At 40.3% G+C, this 13,772-nt stretch overlaps 1 protein-coding gene across 1 annotated transcript in view; it reads right to left on the bottom strand.

The window, feature by feature from the left end:
* LOC106527194 (phosphatidylinositol-binding clathrin assembly protein) overlaps positions 1 to 13,772 on the bottom strand; it is a 108,035-nt gene that overhangs the window by 28,729 nt on the left and 65,534 nt on the right. Inside the window, exons 3-7 of the mRNA XM_014021997.1 lie at positions 4,718 to 4,793; positions 4,355 to 4,457; positions 1,936 to 2,029; positions 1,342 to 1,453; positions 291 to 397 (exon numbers count right to left, since the gene is read on the bottom strand). Coding sequence (XP_013877451.1) covers positions 291 to 397; positions 1,342 to 1,453; positions 1,936 to 2,029; positions 4,355 to 4,457; positions 4,718 to 4,793 — 492 coding nt within the window. The remainder of the gene's footprint in view (positions 1 to 290; positions 398 to 1,341; positions 1,454 to 1,935; positions 2,030 to 4,354; positions 4,458 to 4,717; positions 4,794 to 13,772) is intronic.

Raw genomic sequence — 13,772 nt, 5'->3', positions numbered from 1 at the left:
GTGTGTGTGTGTGTGTGTGTGTGTGTGTGTGTGTGTGTGTGTGAGAGTTTCTGTGCAGCAAATGTGGGGCGGGGGGGGAGCCAGGGATGCTTGTCTCAACAAAGCTGAGTGAGCAAAACTGTAATTTTCACGTGATAAATGAACATTTTAAAGTTCTGCGTAAGTACATCTGCATTTGCACTCCTTGTGCACCATGGAAGTATGGGATCTGAGACAGGAAAGTGACTTAAACAATAAATTTTAAATCATCCAGGTTCAGATTTATTCGCGGTGAACGAGCGTGAATGTACCTCAGCCACTTTGAGGAACTCCGACAGCTTGGTCATCCTGTAAAGAAACTTCTTGTAGATGTCCAACGCATCTTTACACTGGTTTTTCTTCATGTCAAAGTACTTTTCTGAGGAGACAAAAGAGAGCAGAGGACAGTCAAATCAGAGATGAATAAAGGTTTATTATAAAAGAATAAAAGGAGCAGTTAGAATTTGACCCTTTGCAACTACACCGCCTAAACATGATGGGACGTCGGAAGTGAGGGAGTGGAGTAYTGAACACACCAACTGCAATTGTTTTCCCAAGTTGTTTTTGCCAGTAAAGCCATTCTACTTGTTCAAGTTGAGCTAATTTGTCTGTGGAAGTAGCACCTAGTTGGGACTCATAGCAGTATTTACAAAACATGTCACTGTTTCACATGTCTTTGTTCCATCTCTCAGTTACAAGGGAACCCTGACTAAATGTAACATTAGACGTTAATTGGTAAATACTTATTTATACTGTAAAAATACTGCAGGCCGTATAGTTTTTATTCATTTTAAAAACATATATCGTAATACAGATGGTACCATATTAATAACGTAGCAAAGTATACTGGGTAAACAATGTTTACTAGGTGTTCCGGTAAAGGAAGAACTCCATCTTTGGTAAATTATTTTTGAAAATACGGGTGTTGTGCTTGTGCATTGGTGTGGCGAGGACTGGCAAAAACAGGACTGAATCTAATKTTGGTGGATCGCCGTGCAACCTGCGGATGCATTGAAAATGTTCTGGTTTACTATAACCGGTGTGTTTTTACTGCGATGGTCGGAGCGGACGCAGTGTAAATTGGGCTTTACTCTTTTCGCTCTTGTTCAGACCAGACTTGTATAATCTTTGGCTTCATGAACAATTATAAGTGAGGGCATTTAGTTATTACTTCATTTAGACACATTGGTGTATATGTTACTCATAAATGTGTATAAATAATCCAACAATAGTGATGAATCACAACCTGTATTGCATATTTGGTTGACAATGTAATTTTCTCCACCTAATGTCAAAGTACAGTATATATACTGTATACACTACCCAACAGGTTGATGACTCCTTCATTGTAAGCAGCAAAGAGCCTTATAGAGTCTTTGAAGAGCAGCATGAAGGCTGAGTTGATCACTCCGTTGGTTAGCTCATTGGGATTGGCCTGGAGACAGGAAGCAAGGAATATAAAGATGACATCATCACATCTTACCAAAGCTTTTTATAAAACGAAATCCACAAACATCCACAAAAATCTGCTTTTCCAGATAATGTCAGTGTTCCCTATTGGCATTAAAGCTAAACATAGGTTGAGCAAAACAACACCCACAAACAGACTCGACACACACACACACACACAGTGTGCATTCAAATGAGAAACTTTAGTCATCATCCATTTTGATCAGTCTTTGAAGCTCGCTGGCACAAACCACAATACACCCACCAATTTCAGCAAATCCCCACCCGATCCTGTCTTCCCTCCGTACACACACAGAAATGTTATATCTGCCATCGTTCTAGCCTTCCTCTGCTCCCTGAGCAAACAGAGGGCTCAAAACCTAGCAGACGTCGTCTTGTTACCGCCATTTGCATTTTGATTGGAAAGTGAATGGACCTCGTCACTGACAAGTGTGAGAAAACACGTACCTGAAAATCCAGCAGAGCGTCCAGCTGGTTCTGGATGATGGGCAGCGTCTTGATCAACTTCTCTGTGTTCATGGTACGCATCACACCGTCAACACTGACATGGACAGGAAACACAAACACATTTTTTAACCCGTGTTCTGAAACTTGCTCAGTGATGCTTAAAATTTAAAGCTTGAGGGGAAAGGTTTGTAAAAATAAGTGACTGAAAATGCATTTTTCATATAAAGAACAATATTATGCCCAGTATGATCAGCCTAAAGATTTAGACATTTAACAACTTTCCTCTGGTGGTTTGCAAAAGTTTTAATCACCTTCTTGTTATCATGCAACCTGTAAAAATATTCAGAGTTTGAACATTATTATCTACATAGAATAAGATTTTGATTTGAAAGAGCTGAGTGGGGCAGAGAGGTAAGTCTGATGATTTTTGTTTACGTTCTCCATCTCCAGCCTCACTCCCACTCATTCCTTTATCTTTTGCAAAGTTACATTTTGTTAGTTTATGATTGTTAGCAGAGTTTGGCAGATAACAGCAGTCCTGCTTTCCAGGTTTTTGGTTTTCAACACTAAGAAACCATAATGCTCATGTGGTCCTTGGTCAAAATGAGTTTGGGACTCTTGCTTTGTAGGGTTAGGGCAGCGGCTTTATTCAGACAGTCAACTGCTGGCTGGTTTAAGGATTTTACATCTTTTGTTTGTTTTAGCTGGGGCTCCCAACTCCCTGCCTGTCTGATCTGTCTATAGGATCGTTATTAGCTGTACAAAGCTGGGCTCCAAAGCAGAGTAGCCAGGAACTGGTGTTGTACAAGATATTTAGAATTTGTCAAAAGGCATATTGGAAATTCCCAAAAAATGTGGAAAAAGATGGTCAGAGATCAGAAAATAATTTTTTGGCCATCAAGGACACCAAATCTGGTTCAAATCTAACACCTAGTCATGCTGAGGACACCATCCCTACAGYGAAGCATGGCAGTGGCAGCATCACGTGTGGGAATGTTTTTTTAGAGGCAGATTTTTGAAAACTGGTCACAGTTGATGGAAAGATGGATGTTTGAGTCTTCTAAAAGATTTGAAACTGGGGCAGAGAACAATGACCCTAAACTCACTCCTGAAACAACACTACATTGGTTTAGGGAGGATCAGAAAAGTTCTGGGATGATCCAAAGCCAAGACCTCAATCCAATCTTCTGAGAATCTTTGGTTTAAATAGTATTGGAAACAAGCAGCACCATTTCAACTTGAAAAGGCTGTAAAAAGAGTAATTTTTTTCATTAATAATGGTCAGAAATACCAGTTGAAAGTGATAAAAAGCAGCTCGTCACAGTATTGATTTTTGAGGGAAGGATATGCATGCTCGGGTTTTCTTTTGTATCATTTCTTGTTATAATAAAAAAAAAAATTACCTTCAAAACTAGAATTGTATAAATTAAAAATAAAACCTCCAAAGGTCTTTTTAAATTCTACATTGTAAAGCAACAAAACTACAAGAATAGCAATGAGAGTGAATACTTCAGCATATGACTAAATTGAAATGATCAAACGAACACAACCTCCCTGAAGCAAACGCCCACATTTACATTTAAACTAAGGCTCCTTGCTGGTGTATTACCTAGAATAATATTATTTTAAATAAGGACTGCGCCTGAAACAAAGCTGCCCCAGAGATTTGGCAGCACAAACATCATTAAGCTAACAAATCAATAATTTAATAATGAACAAAGTTGGATTCAAGATTTGATCCTGGCACTTGCCACCAGCTGTACCGTCTGTAGACATTTTTAAAAACCTGAATGACTAATGGCAGCTTGTTTAACAAGCACAGTCTGGAAAATTATTTTGGAAATCAGTAACATGTAGCAGCATTTAGCTGATACAAGAGGACTTTATGAGGGTACTATGCAAAAGTGAATTGTTTGAGTTTATATCAAAAACATAACCAGAGTGTTGCTTTGACTCATTTGTGCATGCTTAAGAAAAACTTGAATCTCCTGTGGTAGCCAAGTGGAGCTGCCTAACCGTTTGATGGTACAAAGCTCCTCCCTGAAGCTCAATCAGCAGCTGAGCTCCCGCCCCACAGAGCACCCGTGCCACGGAGCATTATTGTGAAGATGTGCTGGAGTGGGAGTTTCTGAAATGGTAGGAGGTTCTTAAAGCGACAGAGACCAATTTCAAGGTGTTTGGATAAACTATGATGTAAAGTCAAATTTATTTATGGCATATGGAGCATTTTCACAACAATTGAAGAAAACATTGCTACTTGATTGTGGTATAGAATTGAACTTTGTGCCTGGAAAACACATAATACCCTCTGGACTTAAAAGTCAAATAAAACGGTCCTAAAAGGTCAACACTGCGACTTGTAGCATTAAGGAGTGGGACCTGTGTGTATGATGTTATGTTTGTGGGTGACAACCCCTACCCTCGCTTCATCTTGGTGAAATCCACCGCCACCAGTCTGTAGGACATGGCCTTCTCATTCAGGTAGCGACTGTATCGTCTGATGAAAGTGGACATGTCGTAACCTGAAAGAGGGATTGAGAGAAAACATTCATAAGGGAAGGAAATAATTCTGTTGTATAAAACTGTAACAAATGGACTACATTAGTTTCATTTGTAATCTTGATTCATAAATACTTCATTTTAATTATCTAAACCCTTCTGGTACTCAGTATAATGTCTTTCAAAGCATATATTATCGTATCTGGATCTTTAAAAACAAACTACACAGCAAAAACTGTAATCCCAGCAGGGCTTCTGCACACTTCAAGCAAGCATGTTTTACCTTGCAGGGCTCCCTTATCCAAGAAGTTGTTCAGGTTAAACAGTGTGTTTCTGGAGGCCARGTACTGGATAAAACGCTGAAAAAACAGAGAGAGACAAGGAGAGGGGAAAAAAAGATCCATCAAATGAATGCTAAAGGATTGTTGAGCTAAAGCAAATTCAAAAACAGCCTCATTTTCACATACCGACAAGTTTCAGAGTCAGCATATACCCATTAGCTCATCTACTGTTTAATATTTCTGTCACCTATTATGAATYGTTTTGCTCTAACAGTGCTTTGTTACAGGGTTTGCATTTATACATTTTTATTCTGGTGAATCTCTRCAAAAGTTAAAAGAACATAGCATTATGGGACCGTAAAGACCATGTGCTTATCAGAGGAAGAGTATTTGTGGGAAATGAGGGAAGAAAACTCAAACCCTTTCAACATAAACTCAAACATAATGATTTAGGTCTTCAAAGTATAAAATATGAAAAGTTTCCATAAAGATTTCTTAACGTTTGAGTAGAAGAGTAACTTTTTCAACTGTTCAGTCTATTTTGACCTCATTTTATTTTGTCAAATCTGCATGACTGAGGGGCCCTGCAGGATAATGACTCTTGAAAGATAGAAGGGGAGGGAAAAAATCCAATATTAAGGCTGTGTTTAAATTCAGGGGCTGCATCCTTCAAAGTCCGAATTAGTCAACTGATTATGTCACTGAGCCGTGCCGAAGACCRTCCAAATTCGAAGGCTCCTCCAATTGCGRCCCACAAATGCATCCTCCTTTTCCCTCGATTTGAGGGATGGGTCCAATGTATCCTTAACAGTTCCCCCTATCCCAAGATGCAATGCATGCAGATTTTTTTTGTTTCTAATGACGGACAAAGCGAGWGAAAGGAGTACAATTTTAATTACTCATCAAAAATTATTGTGAACAATCTCATATGGCAGGTCCCTTAGTTCTTYTTGAATTGCCTATAAGACAATTCAGTCAATTTATTGTATTAATATTATTAATATATTGCAAATTTTGATTATTTTCGATTTTCATTGCTTCTGTTTAGCACCATACACCTAGCCTGGCCCTTGCCTTCCTACGCAGTTCTGCTCAGTTCTAGTTTCCCTTCTCTGCTCCRTCTGGGAYTTCTCCCATWGASAWGGATTTCGCTGGCAGATTTTTAGCCGGGCCAATCAGAGAACAGAAAGTCAATTTTCTGCGCAGTGTCTGCTTGTAGTTTATTTTACCTGGGCCAATCAGCAAACAGAAGGAGGAGCTTTGAACGATGTCAATTTTCTGCGCAATGTCTGCTAGTCTGTGTTGATAAGGCTTCCAAATTAAAATAAATTTGTCTGACAAAGCAGCAGCTCTCATTTACAGTCGTTTCATTCAGCTCGGTACTTTTCTCCTCTCAGTAGGGTTGTTTACAGCACACGCAATTTCCGATTCGCTTCTTAGCTTAGCCTCCTTCACAGCGACACACACACATACACATACACATACACATACACACACACACACACACACACACACACACTTCAACAGAGGCCACGCCTCCAGCAAGAATCGTTTCTCAATAGCAGCAAGTCCAAAACCTCCGTCCGAAGCAAAGTGAAGGACAAGGGTCTGGTTTTAACCAGGCTACCATACACCGGGGTATGGACGGGAATAAAGCTGAAGTCTAGACTATCCATATTCGCAGCCACTTTCTTCCAAACTTTGCCATCAACAAATGACCCAGGTCCTTCTAARAATGCAGCCCCTGAATTTGGACACAGCTACAGACATTTGATAAATAATTAAGTCAAATTTAATTTAAGCCTGAACATCATTTCAATGTCAAAATGCTCACATAGTCTCACTCACCTGAGAACTRTAAATGGCCTTACGTATCTGTGGATATCTTAAACTCCTAAATACAGTCACATTGCTCAAACAAAGTTGGTTTTTGTTTTTACTCTATTCTGTTTGATTCACAGTCAAAGGGAAATGGACTTTAGCTTTTCCTCTCATCTACACAGCTGAATGCTTTCTGACTAATGAGCTGGCACATCTACCAGTGAGTTGGACCGAACCAACTCAAAAGGTCCGGAAAGGTGGGGAGTGGGGAGTGCAGKGTTTAAAGATTCTTTTTAATGTCAATGTTTTAGTTTGCATGAGCTGATAAAGATGTAATGAGGCAAATGCATGCCATGATCTTTTTAGGTCAAGAAGTATGGGAACCAGTTCACAGGTCCGCAACACCTTTTAATAAATGAGGTAGTTGCACCACCTGCTCTACTGATCAGGCACCTCTGTCGAGTGCATACTTTCTACAGTCCTTTTCTCTTCTGTCATCAAGATGTTCACAACACACGTKCTTTAGCATGCTAGCCAATGGGCTGTGTGCATCAAGTGCAAATAGAGTCCATTTGTTTAGCCAAGAATTATTGGCATGCAGAAGGGAATGTTTGGACTAYAACAGGCTATGATTTATTGCAGTCCAAGCAGTCCTTTGCCATTATGATACTCTGCACTTTAATATTACAATGACAAGAAAGTTTCACCACTTTGTGCAGCTGTGATTTAGAATACCGTTTTAAAGCCAACCCAGTTGMAAAGTTAAGCCCGACTTGAACTTTGGACTGCAAACAATTTGGTTTAAACCCTGCCTCTGAAGGATCGATCGTGCACTTCATGTTTCTAGAACATTTTTTACTACCTCATATTCCTCATGTCTCTGACTAGCAGAGTGAAATGGAAAAAGTCCTGGCCATCATCCACGTTTTGTGGAATTCAGGCCTCAGGCTTCCAAAAACCATGTAAATGTTAAGGCCCACTCTGTCCAACTGACTCAAAATGACCTAAGATTTGCTAATTTGCCAAATCCAAATATGGCTGAGAACCAGCTCAAACAAACTAGTTGGAGCATTTAAAATTGTGGATGTGGATGTCTTTATATTGGTGTGTGGACATTTTACTATGCTTGTAAAGATCATTTTGTCATTGTGTGGACCTTTGCCTGCTCCACACAATGGAAAAAAAACATTTGTGGGTCAGGGGATAGGTTTAGGGCTAAGGTATAAAGTAGGTTTAGGTTAGGGTTAGGTATGTAAAGGGTCATAGTTAGGCTGTAGAAATTATTSAAAGTCTATGCAAAAATTCACACAAGTATAGAAAGATGAGTGTGTATGTGTGCGTACACACACTTATGCTTGTGGGCATGCATGTTGGAATCAGCTGTACTGACTGTTCCAAAGCCGCTGGGTCTGTTTAAAAAGGCAGAAAGAATGCAATTTTGTTCCTGTCATTTTTCTGCATTTATGCACCCAGTTTAAAAAGGAAAAACAAAACTTTCAGATTTTTYGGAGTTTTATTACAAGAACTAAGGCAATGATTGTTAAAGTTGAAACACGAGTCGTCGGGTGAGGGAACAGTAAGTGAGAGTGACTTTTCTCCTCTCAGCAAACATTATGAGTGAGTGATGTAAAATTTATAATAACTCAACACAAAACTTAGCTTTTGTTTGGGAATKATTAATACATAAACCCATCTCTGGAGCAGCAGGCCTCAGGGTTTATGGATTATTAATCTAAWCTATAAATCAAAGCTTTGCATTTTTAAATATATTTATTAGAAACTGGGCATAAATCAGATCAGATAAAAGGATCGAGGCTGAGTACGGAAAAAAGGACATATCTAATGAACGCATCATGAAGTTATCACTTTAATAAAAGATTAAATACATAAAGAGTAAAACTATGATTTTTGTAGGATTCAGAAAAAAAAGGAAAAATCTACATACCTAAGCAGGAAAAAAGAAACATTTAGCTGTTTTCTTATTTAGCTCTGCCAACAGCATSCCCTCTAGTTACCTGTTAATGAAGCACTGACACTTCTCAGCAGCTCTTTACTTGCTTTGATGGATCCTTGATTTATTATTGAGTTTTTATCCTGTAAGTGATTTATACTCTTTATAACATCACGTCACTTCTTTAGTTTATCACTGAAAAGTCRTACAAGAGGCCTGTATTTTTTAGGTTGTTTTTTTTCCTACTTCTGGGTAATTAGCAAACGTAAAGGTGCTCAGACTCTGAGAGGTGATGGAGAACAAACATCCCACCTRTTAGATTTCAGCTTGTTTTGAGAGCAGGTTGCCTTGGAGATGGTGGTGTTTAGCTCGAATCACGACAGTCTTAAATAGAGCTTCCCAGAGCAGCTCGCACGGCCGTCAATTGGATCTAGTTGCWGGTTAAATGGCTCAATTTGTTGTTTTCTTGAAATGGACAAATAGCTTCGGCTTTACAATTGAATGGGACTCGGTGCAACATCTGCTAATGCACATGAAGTATCGCAGAGAAACACTCGAGAGGTTGTATAACGAGCGTAAGAGCTGCGATCGTGTCAAAATGAACCCAGTTTAAGACGGAGSAGCTCAGAGATGGTCACAGATAAAGAAGTTAAAAAAAGTGACAGACTTCACAAGCTTTCATTTTCTGCTTTGCCTGGAGTGCAGACGGCTCACTTCCTCATCAAAACTCCAAGAGTCTCCCTCGGCAGTGCGCACAAAGGTGGGAGGCAAAGGAAAGACACACAAAACGTGGGGATGGAGTTAAAAAGGGGGGCACAGAGATGTGTGTGTGTGTGGTGGTGGTGGGAGGGGGGGCACAGAGGGGAAACTCAAACCCACTGAGCCTCACATTATTCAGCAGTGAAGATGACGACGACGTACTTCTGGGAAGGGATTCAGATTTTTGAAGAAAGGTAAAATCATGTGGGGGTCTAAATAGGAGAGAAAAACAAGAAGTATTGAGTCCTGGGTTGTGTGTATGTGTGGGGGGGTGTGCACAGGGAGAAGAAAGCAGCAGCAGGTCGACTCCGCTTGTAAAATTATTCATGTTCACATATCGSAGAACAACTTCATGCATTATTAAAGCCTTAAGACCATGCCTCTCCAGAACTCAACTGTGAAAACTATACGTACAGCAGCATCCCCTCCCACTTCTCTCTCTCACACACACACACACACACACACACACACACACGCACACACACGCGCGCGATTCTCCAGCTCTCTCTGCAAAACGCCACAAGTTAAAAGTTACCATAGCAACCAAACACCAATGCCCAGCAGAGGGTTCAGGTGAGGAGATGCCAAAGCTGGACCACAGCACTGCATCCTCACTCAAATTCAACYAAACAATGAATTTACTATTAAAGTCTTTGATTTCTGTTTCTCTAATACAGATTGTCTAGCAAACATCATGGAATCACCATTCAAGAATGGTCTTTAAATGGTTTGATTTAGTGAGGAAACAAATAAAGTCATGCCACACAATGTTTTGGCATTGAGACCATAAAATAGAAACAACTGTTGTAGGAAATTACAATTTTTTTTTTTGATTGTGACGTGTCCCTGTGTCATTTTTRCCTGTCTAATTGTCTGATGTCCTCTCCTTTCAGCTGATTGGCTGGGAGGATAATAAAAGGAAATGAGCTCCACCTGACAGCTGAGCGTGCGGCCTGAGGGGAGAAGTTTGCTTGTTGGTCCTGCGCTCCAGCCTCRCCGCCGCTCCACTTTTTTCCTCCTTGTAGATACCTGGTTTTGGCCTGGGAGTTGCCAACCCTTCTTTTCCTGGTTTTTGGTTGTAGGGTGAGACCCTGGACTGGAGGGCAAGGGGAGGTTGCCCGGATCAGACGGTCAACTGCTGGCTGGTTCGGGTTTCCTCCCTCTTTTTTTGTTTTGAAGTGGGGCTTCCTTTGTTTTGTCCAAACAATAAAACTTGTGTTCTTTTTACAAACACCTTTGTGTCCGGACTTTACATGTTGTGCGTCCTGGGTATCCTAGACCCTGGGACCGTAACATTGATCAAGTAAAGGAAAAGAATTATGGGATCGAGTGGAGCAAGATGGGGAAGATGAAATGATGAGATGATAAAAGTGAGATATCAGCCCACAGCTAGACAGGAGACCTTTAATGTCCTCCTCCTCAAAGAGGCACATGTGTAGGTCCTTCACAGTGAACATATGGAGAAGATACATTCTTTTGGATGAAGTAAGGTTTCAATCCGTTATGCCATGGGGTATTACCAATGGTCTTCTTGGTGACTCTGGTATTAACTACAAGTCAATAACAACTTCCTTTAAACAGATCAAAACTCTTCAAAAGAATCAAGATTACATTCATGGTAATTAGCCAACATAAACACTGAAACATGAACCAACTGCTGCCTCTGGTCTCCTAAGCTGCACTGCAGGATCGATAACATTGGTACTATTAATTTGACTGATATAAACTTGAAGAGATAAGCATCATTGGGCTTCAGTATCTGTGGCTGCATTCCATAGAAAAGCAGTCCAGATTTTGGTTTCTCAGTATTTGATAGAACCAGATTATATCATGCTATCATTTTGCCTTACTCAAGGATATGTTTGTCAGCCTGTGTTGAGGATTCAGAGCCATTAAGGTGATCGTGAACTAAGATAAGGGCRGAGAACGACTTATCTCAGGACCTGGTGAGACATGAGGGAGCTGCTGGGTGAAGAACTGGAAGCTTCTGCAAGCTTGGTGCATTGTGGGGATTTATACGTTTTAACTCACACCATTTATGAAAACAGGGGTTCCAAGAAACACTGTGTTCCCACATGGAGTGACAGCAGTAAATGAAACTAGATATAAAATAATTACTTTCACACTTTTGCAATTTTAAGATTCTAAAACAACAAGTAGGTGAAGATTGACAACTATAAAAAATTGAGGAAAGAGGAAATCCTTAAAGAAAAGCCTTAAGTTTGACAACAAACAACAAAATGCTATTTAAGGAACAAGAGCGGCTGTAAGTAAGGTCACAAGTAGAAAAGTCTGTATAAATCCTAYGTATGTGGGGCAGGTAAGAAGGGACTTATCCTCCAGCTTTTGAAAATTAATTTCCTGGCTTGTTTATTTACTTTGAACAAGCAAATCCAATTCCAAGACTYAACAAGTGTCTTCACTGATGATGTGCCATCATCCATCCATCCATCCATCCATTTTCTTCCGCCTATCCGGGGTCGGGTCGCGGGGGCAGCAGCTTCAGAAGGGAGGCCCAGACCTCCCTTTCCCCAGCCACTTCTTCCAGCTCCTCCGGGGGAACTCCAAGGCGTTCCCAGGCCAGCCGAGAGACATAGTCCCTCCAGCGTGTCCTGGGTCTTCCTCGGGGCCTCCTCCCGGTGGGACGTGCCCGGAATACCTCACCAGGGAGGCGTCCAGGAGGCATCCTTACCAGATGCCCAAGCCACCTCAACTGGCTCCTCTCGACGTGGAGGAGCAGCGGCTCTACTCTGAGTCCCTCCCGGATGACCGAGCTTCTCACCCTATCTCTAAGGGAGAGTCCAGCCATACATTTTGTTATGTACCGTACTTAGCAGTATGTCTAGCCRTGCAGAAAATTGAATTTAGTCTCCCGGTGTTGTGAAGRTACCTTTATATTCTTTTTGGGTCATATTTGTCTAGCCTCTTAGCCTTTGTACAGAGAGTTTGGACTCTTGGTTATCGAGAAAGGATTTCTTGCTGGAGGCGTGGACTTTGTTGAAGTTTAAAACCATTGGATCTGCTCAGTCACCAACGTTTGGCCGTGACAGCTYGACCAAGAACGAAGCTAACTGGAAACTGGGGGGTGAAAYGCTTCATTTGTCTTTAAACRGACAGCCTCAAAACGAGTTGATCTGAGACACACCTGAAAGACGGGCTTGTGGAGTTACAAGAAGGAGGAATTCAGACCAAAGCATTGCAGTTCCACTTTTAATAGACCCCAATTGAATGATTTATATTGGAAAAAGGATTTAAAAGCATTATACTGTATGTCTCCTTTAACCAAAAGCGTACCATATGACTTRTTTGAGATTCCTGAGTAACTGGAAGAACATGACTGAAGATTRTTTTAGGAATGTGTTAAAATACTTTAGAGTAAGCAAAGCCTAGATGTTTCCAAGAAAACCAAACACAGTTATAACTAAAGATTATAAATAAATGACATACTACACATGATAGCCCAGTCTACACTGTGTTTAGCATTTTAAGAGTAAAATAGGATTTGGATAAATAATAAAAATCTCTTTTAGTGCCTGTTTGTGTTCTTACCTCAACACATTTCATAAATTTGACAAGTTGCCCCTATTTGCTTAAATGGAATCTTTAAATTTTCTACTTATGACACAATTTCCATTTGGTAATATAAAAGTCTGATGTAATCTGCAGGTAAACAGTGTGTTCTGTGCAGTTAACCCACGTCACGTTAGATGATAGAGAGGTTGAAACAGTTACTGTGCAGCTCTCTGTGGACCTGCCACTGTGTGTACACAGAATCAGTGAACAACTACTAGAACAGGATTTATTGATCCTGTTGGCAAGAACTTGTCTCAGCTTTCAGAGTATGGATACATAAAAAATAAAAAAAATTGTTATTTGAGATTCAATGAAATACTTCAACTGCAAGAAAGCACCCTGAATGTAGAAAAAGCAAAACACGTAAAGAAAAAAACTATCAGAGGTAAAAATTGAGAGCAGAAAATCGTGGTTGTGAAGGTGTTTCAGATAGGGAATTAAAGTCCAAACAGAGGGTTGTAAATTCTGCAAAGACAACATTTTGCCTGCTTCCCAAACTCTCATGCACTCGCCYAAATATCAGAACCTGCAGTTAATAGACTTCCACTGAAATGTGATGACTCACACAAGAAAAATGAGTCGTGACGGTGCTGCGATGAATGAAAGTGGCACTTATGCAAGCAGAGAAAAACGCACATTCACACAATTGTACACATGCACGCAAGAGCACAGGTTTGCAAAAATCAAAAGACAAAATAAAGAAATAAAAATACACAAGCTGGTCTGAATCCTGCCTGAAATCATTCTCCTTTCCTCCTCCTCTTTATCAACTGTTTAGCCTCYGAATCCAATCGAAGTGTGAAACAAAGAGTTGGTAAAAGATGACAAATTAAAGGAGCATTTTAACATTTACAAAAATAGAGAGATTATCCTTACTGCAACAAATCCTGTGTGTGTGTGTGTGTGTGTGTGTGTGTGTGTGTGTGTGTGTGTGTGTGTGTGTGTGTGTGTGT

Source organism: Austrofundulus limnaeus, unplaced genomic scaffold, assembly GCF_001266775.1.
Source record: "Austrofundulus limnaeus strain Quisiro unplaced genomic scaffold, Austrofundulus_limnaeus-1.0 Scaffold314, whole genome shotgun sequence".
Taxonomy (NCBI): Eukaryota; Metazoa; Chordata; class Actinopteri; order Cyprinodontiformes; family Rivulidae; genus Austrofundulus; species Austrofundulus limnaeus.
Note: the sequence above shows the minus strand (reverse complement) of the source record. Positions and strands in the feature narration are given on the sequence as shown.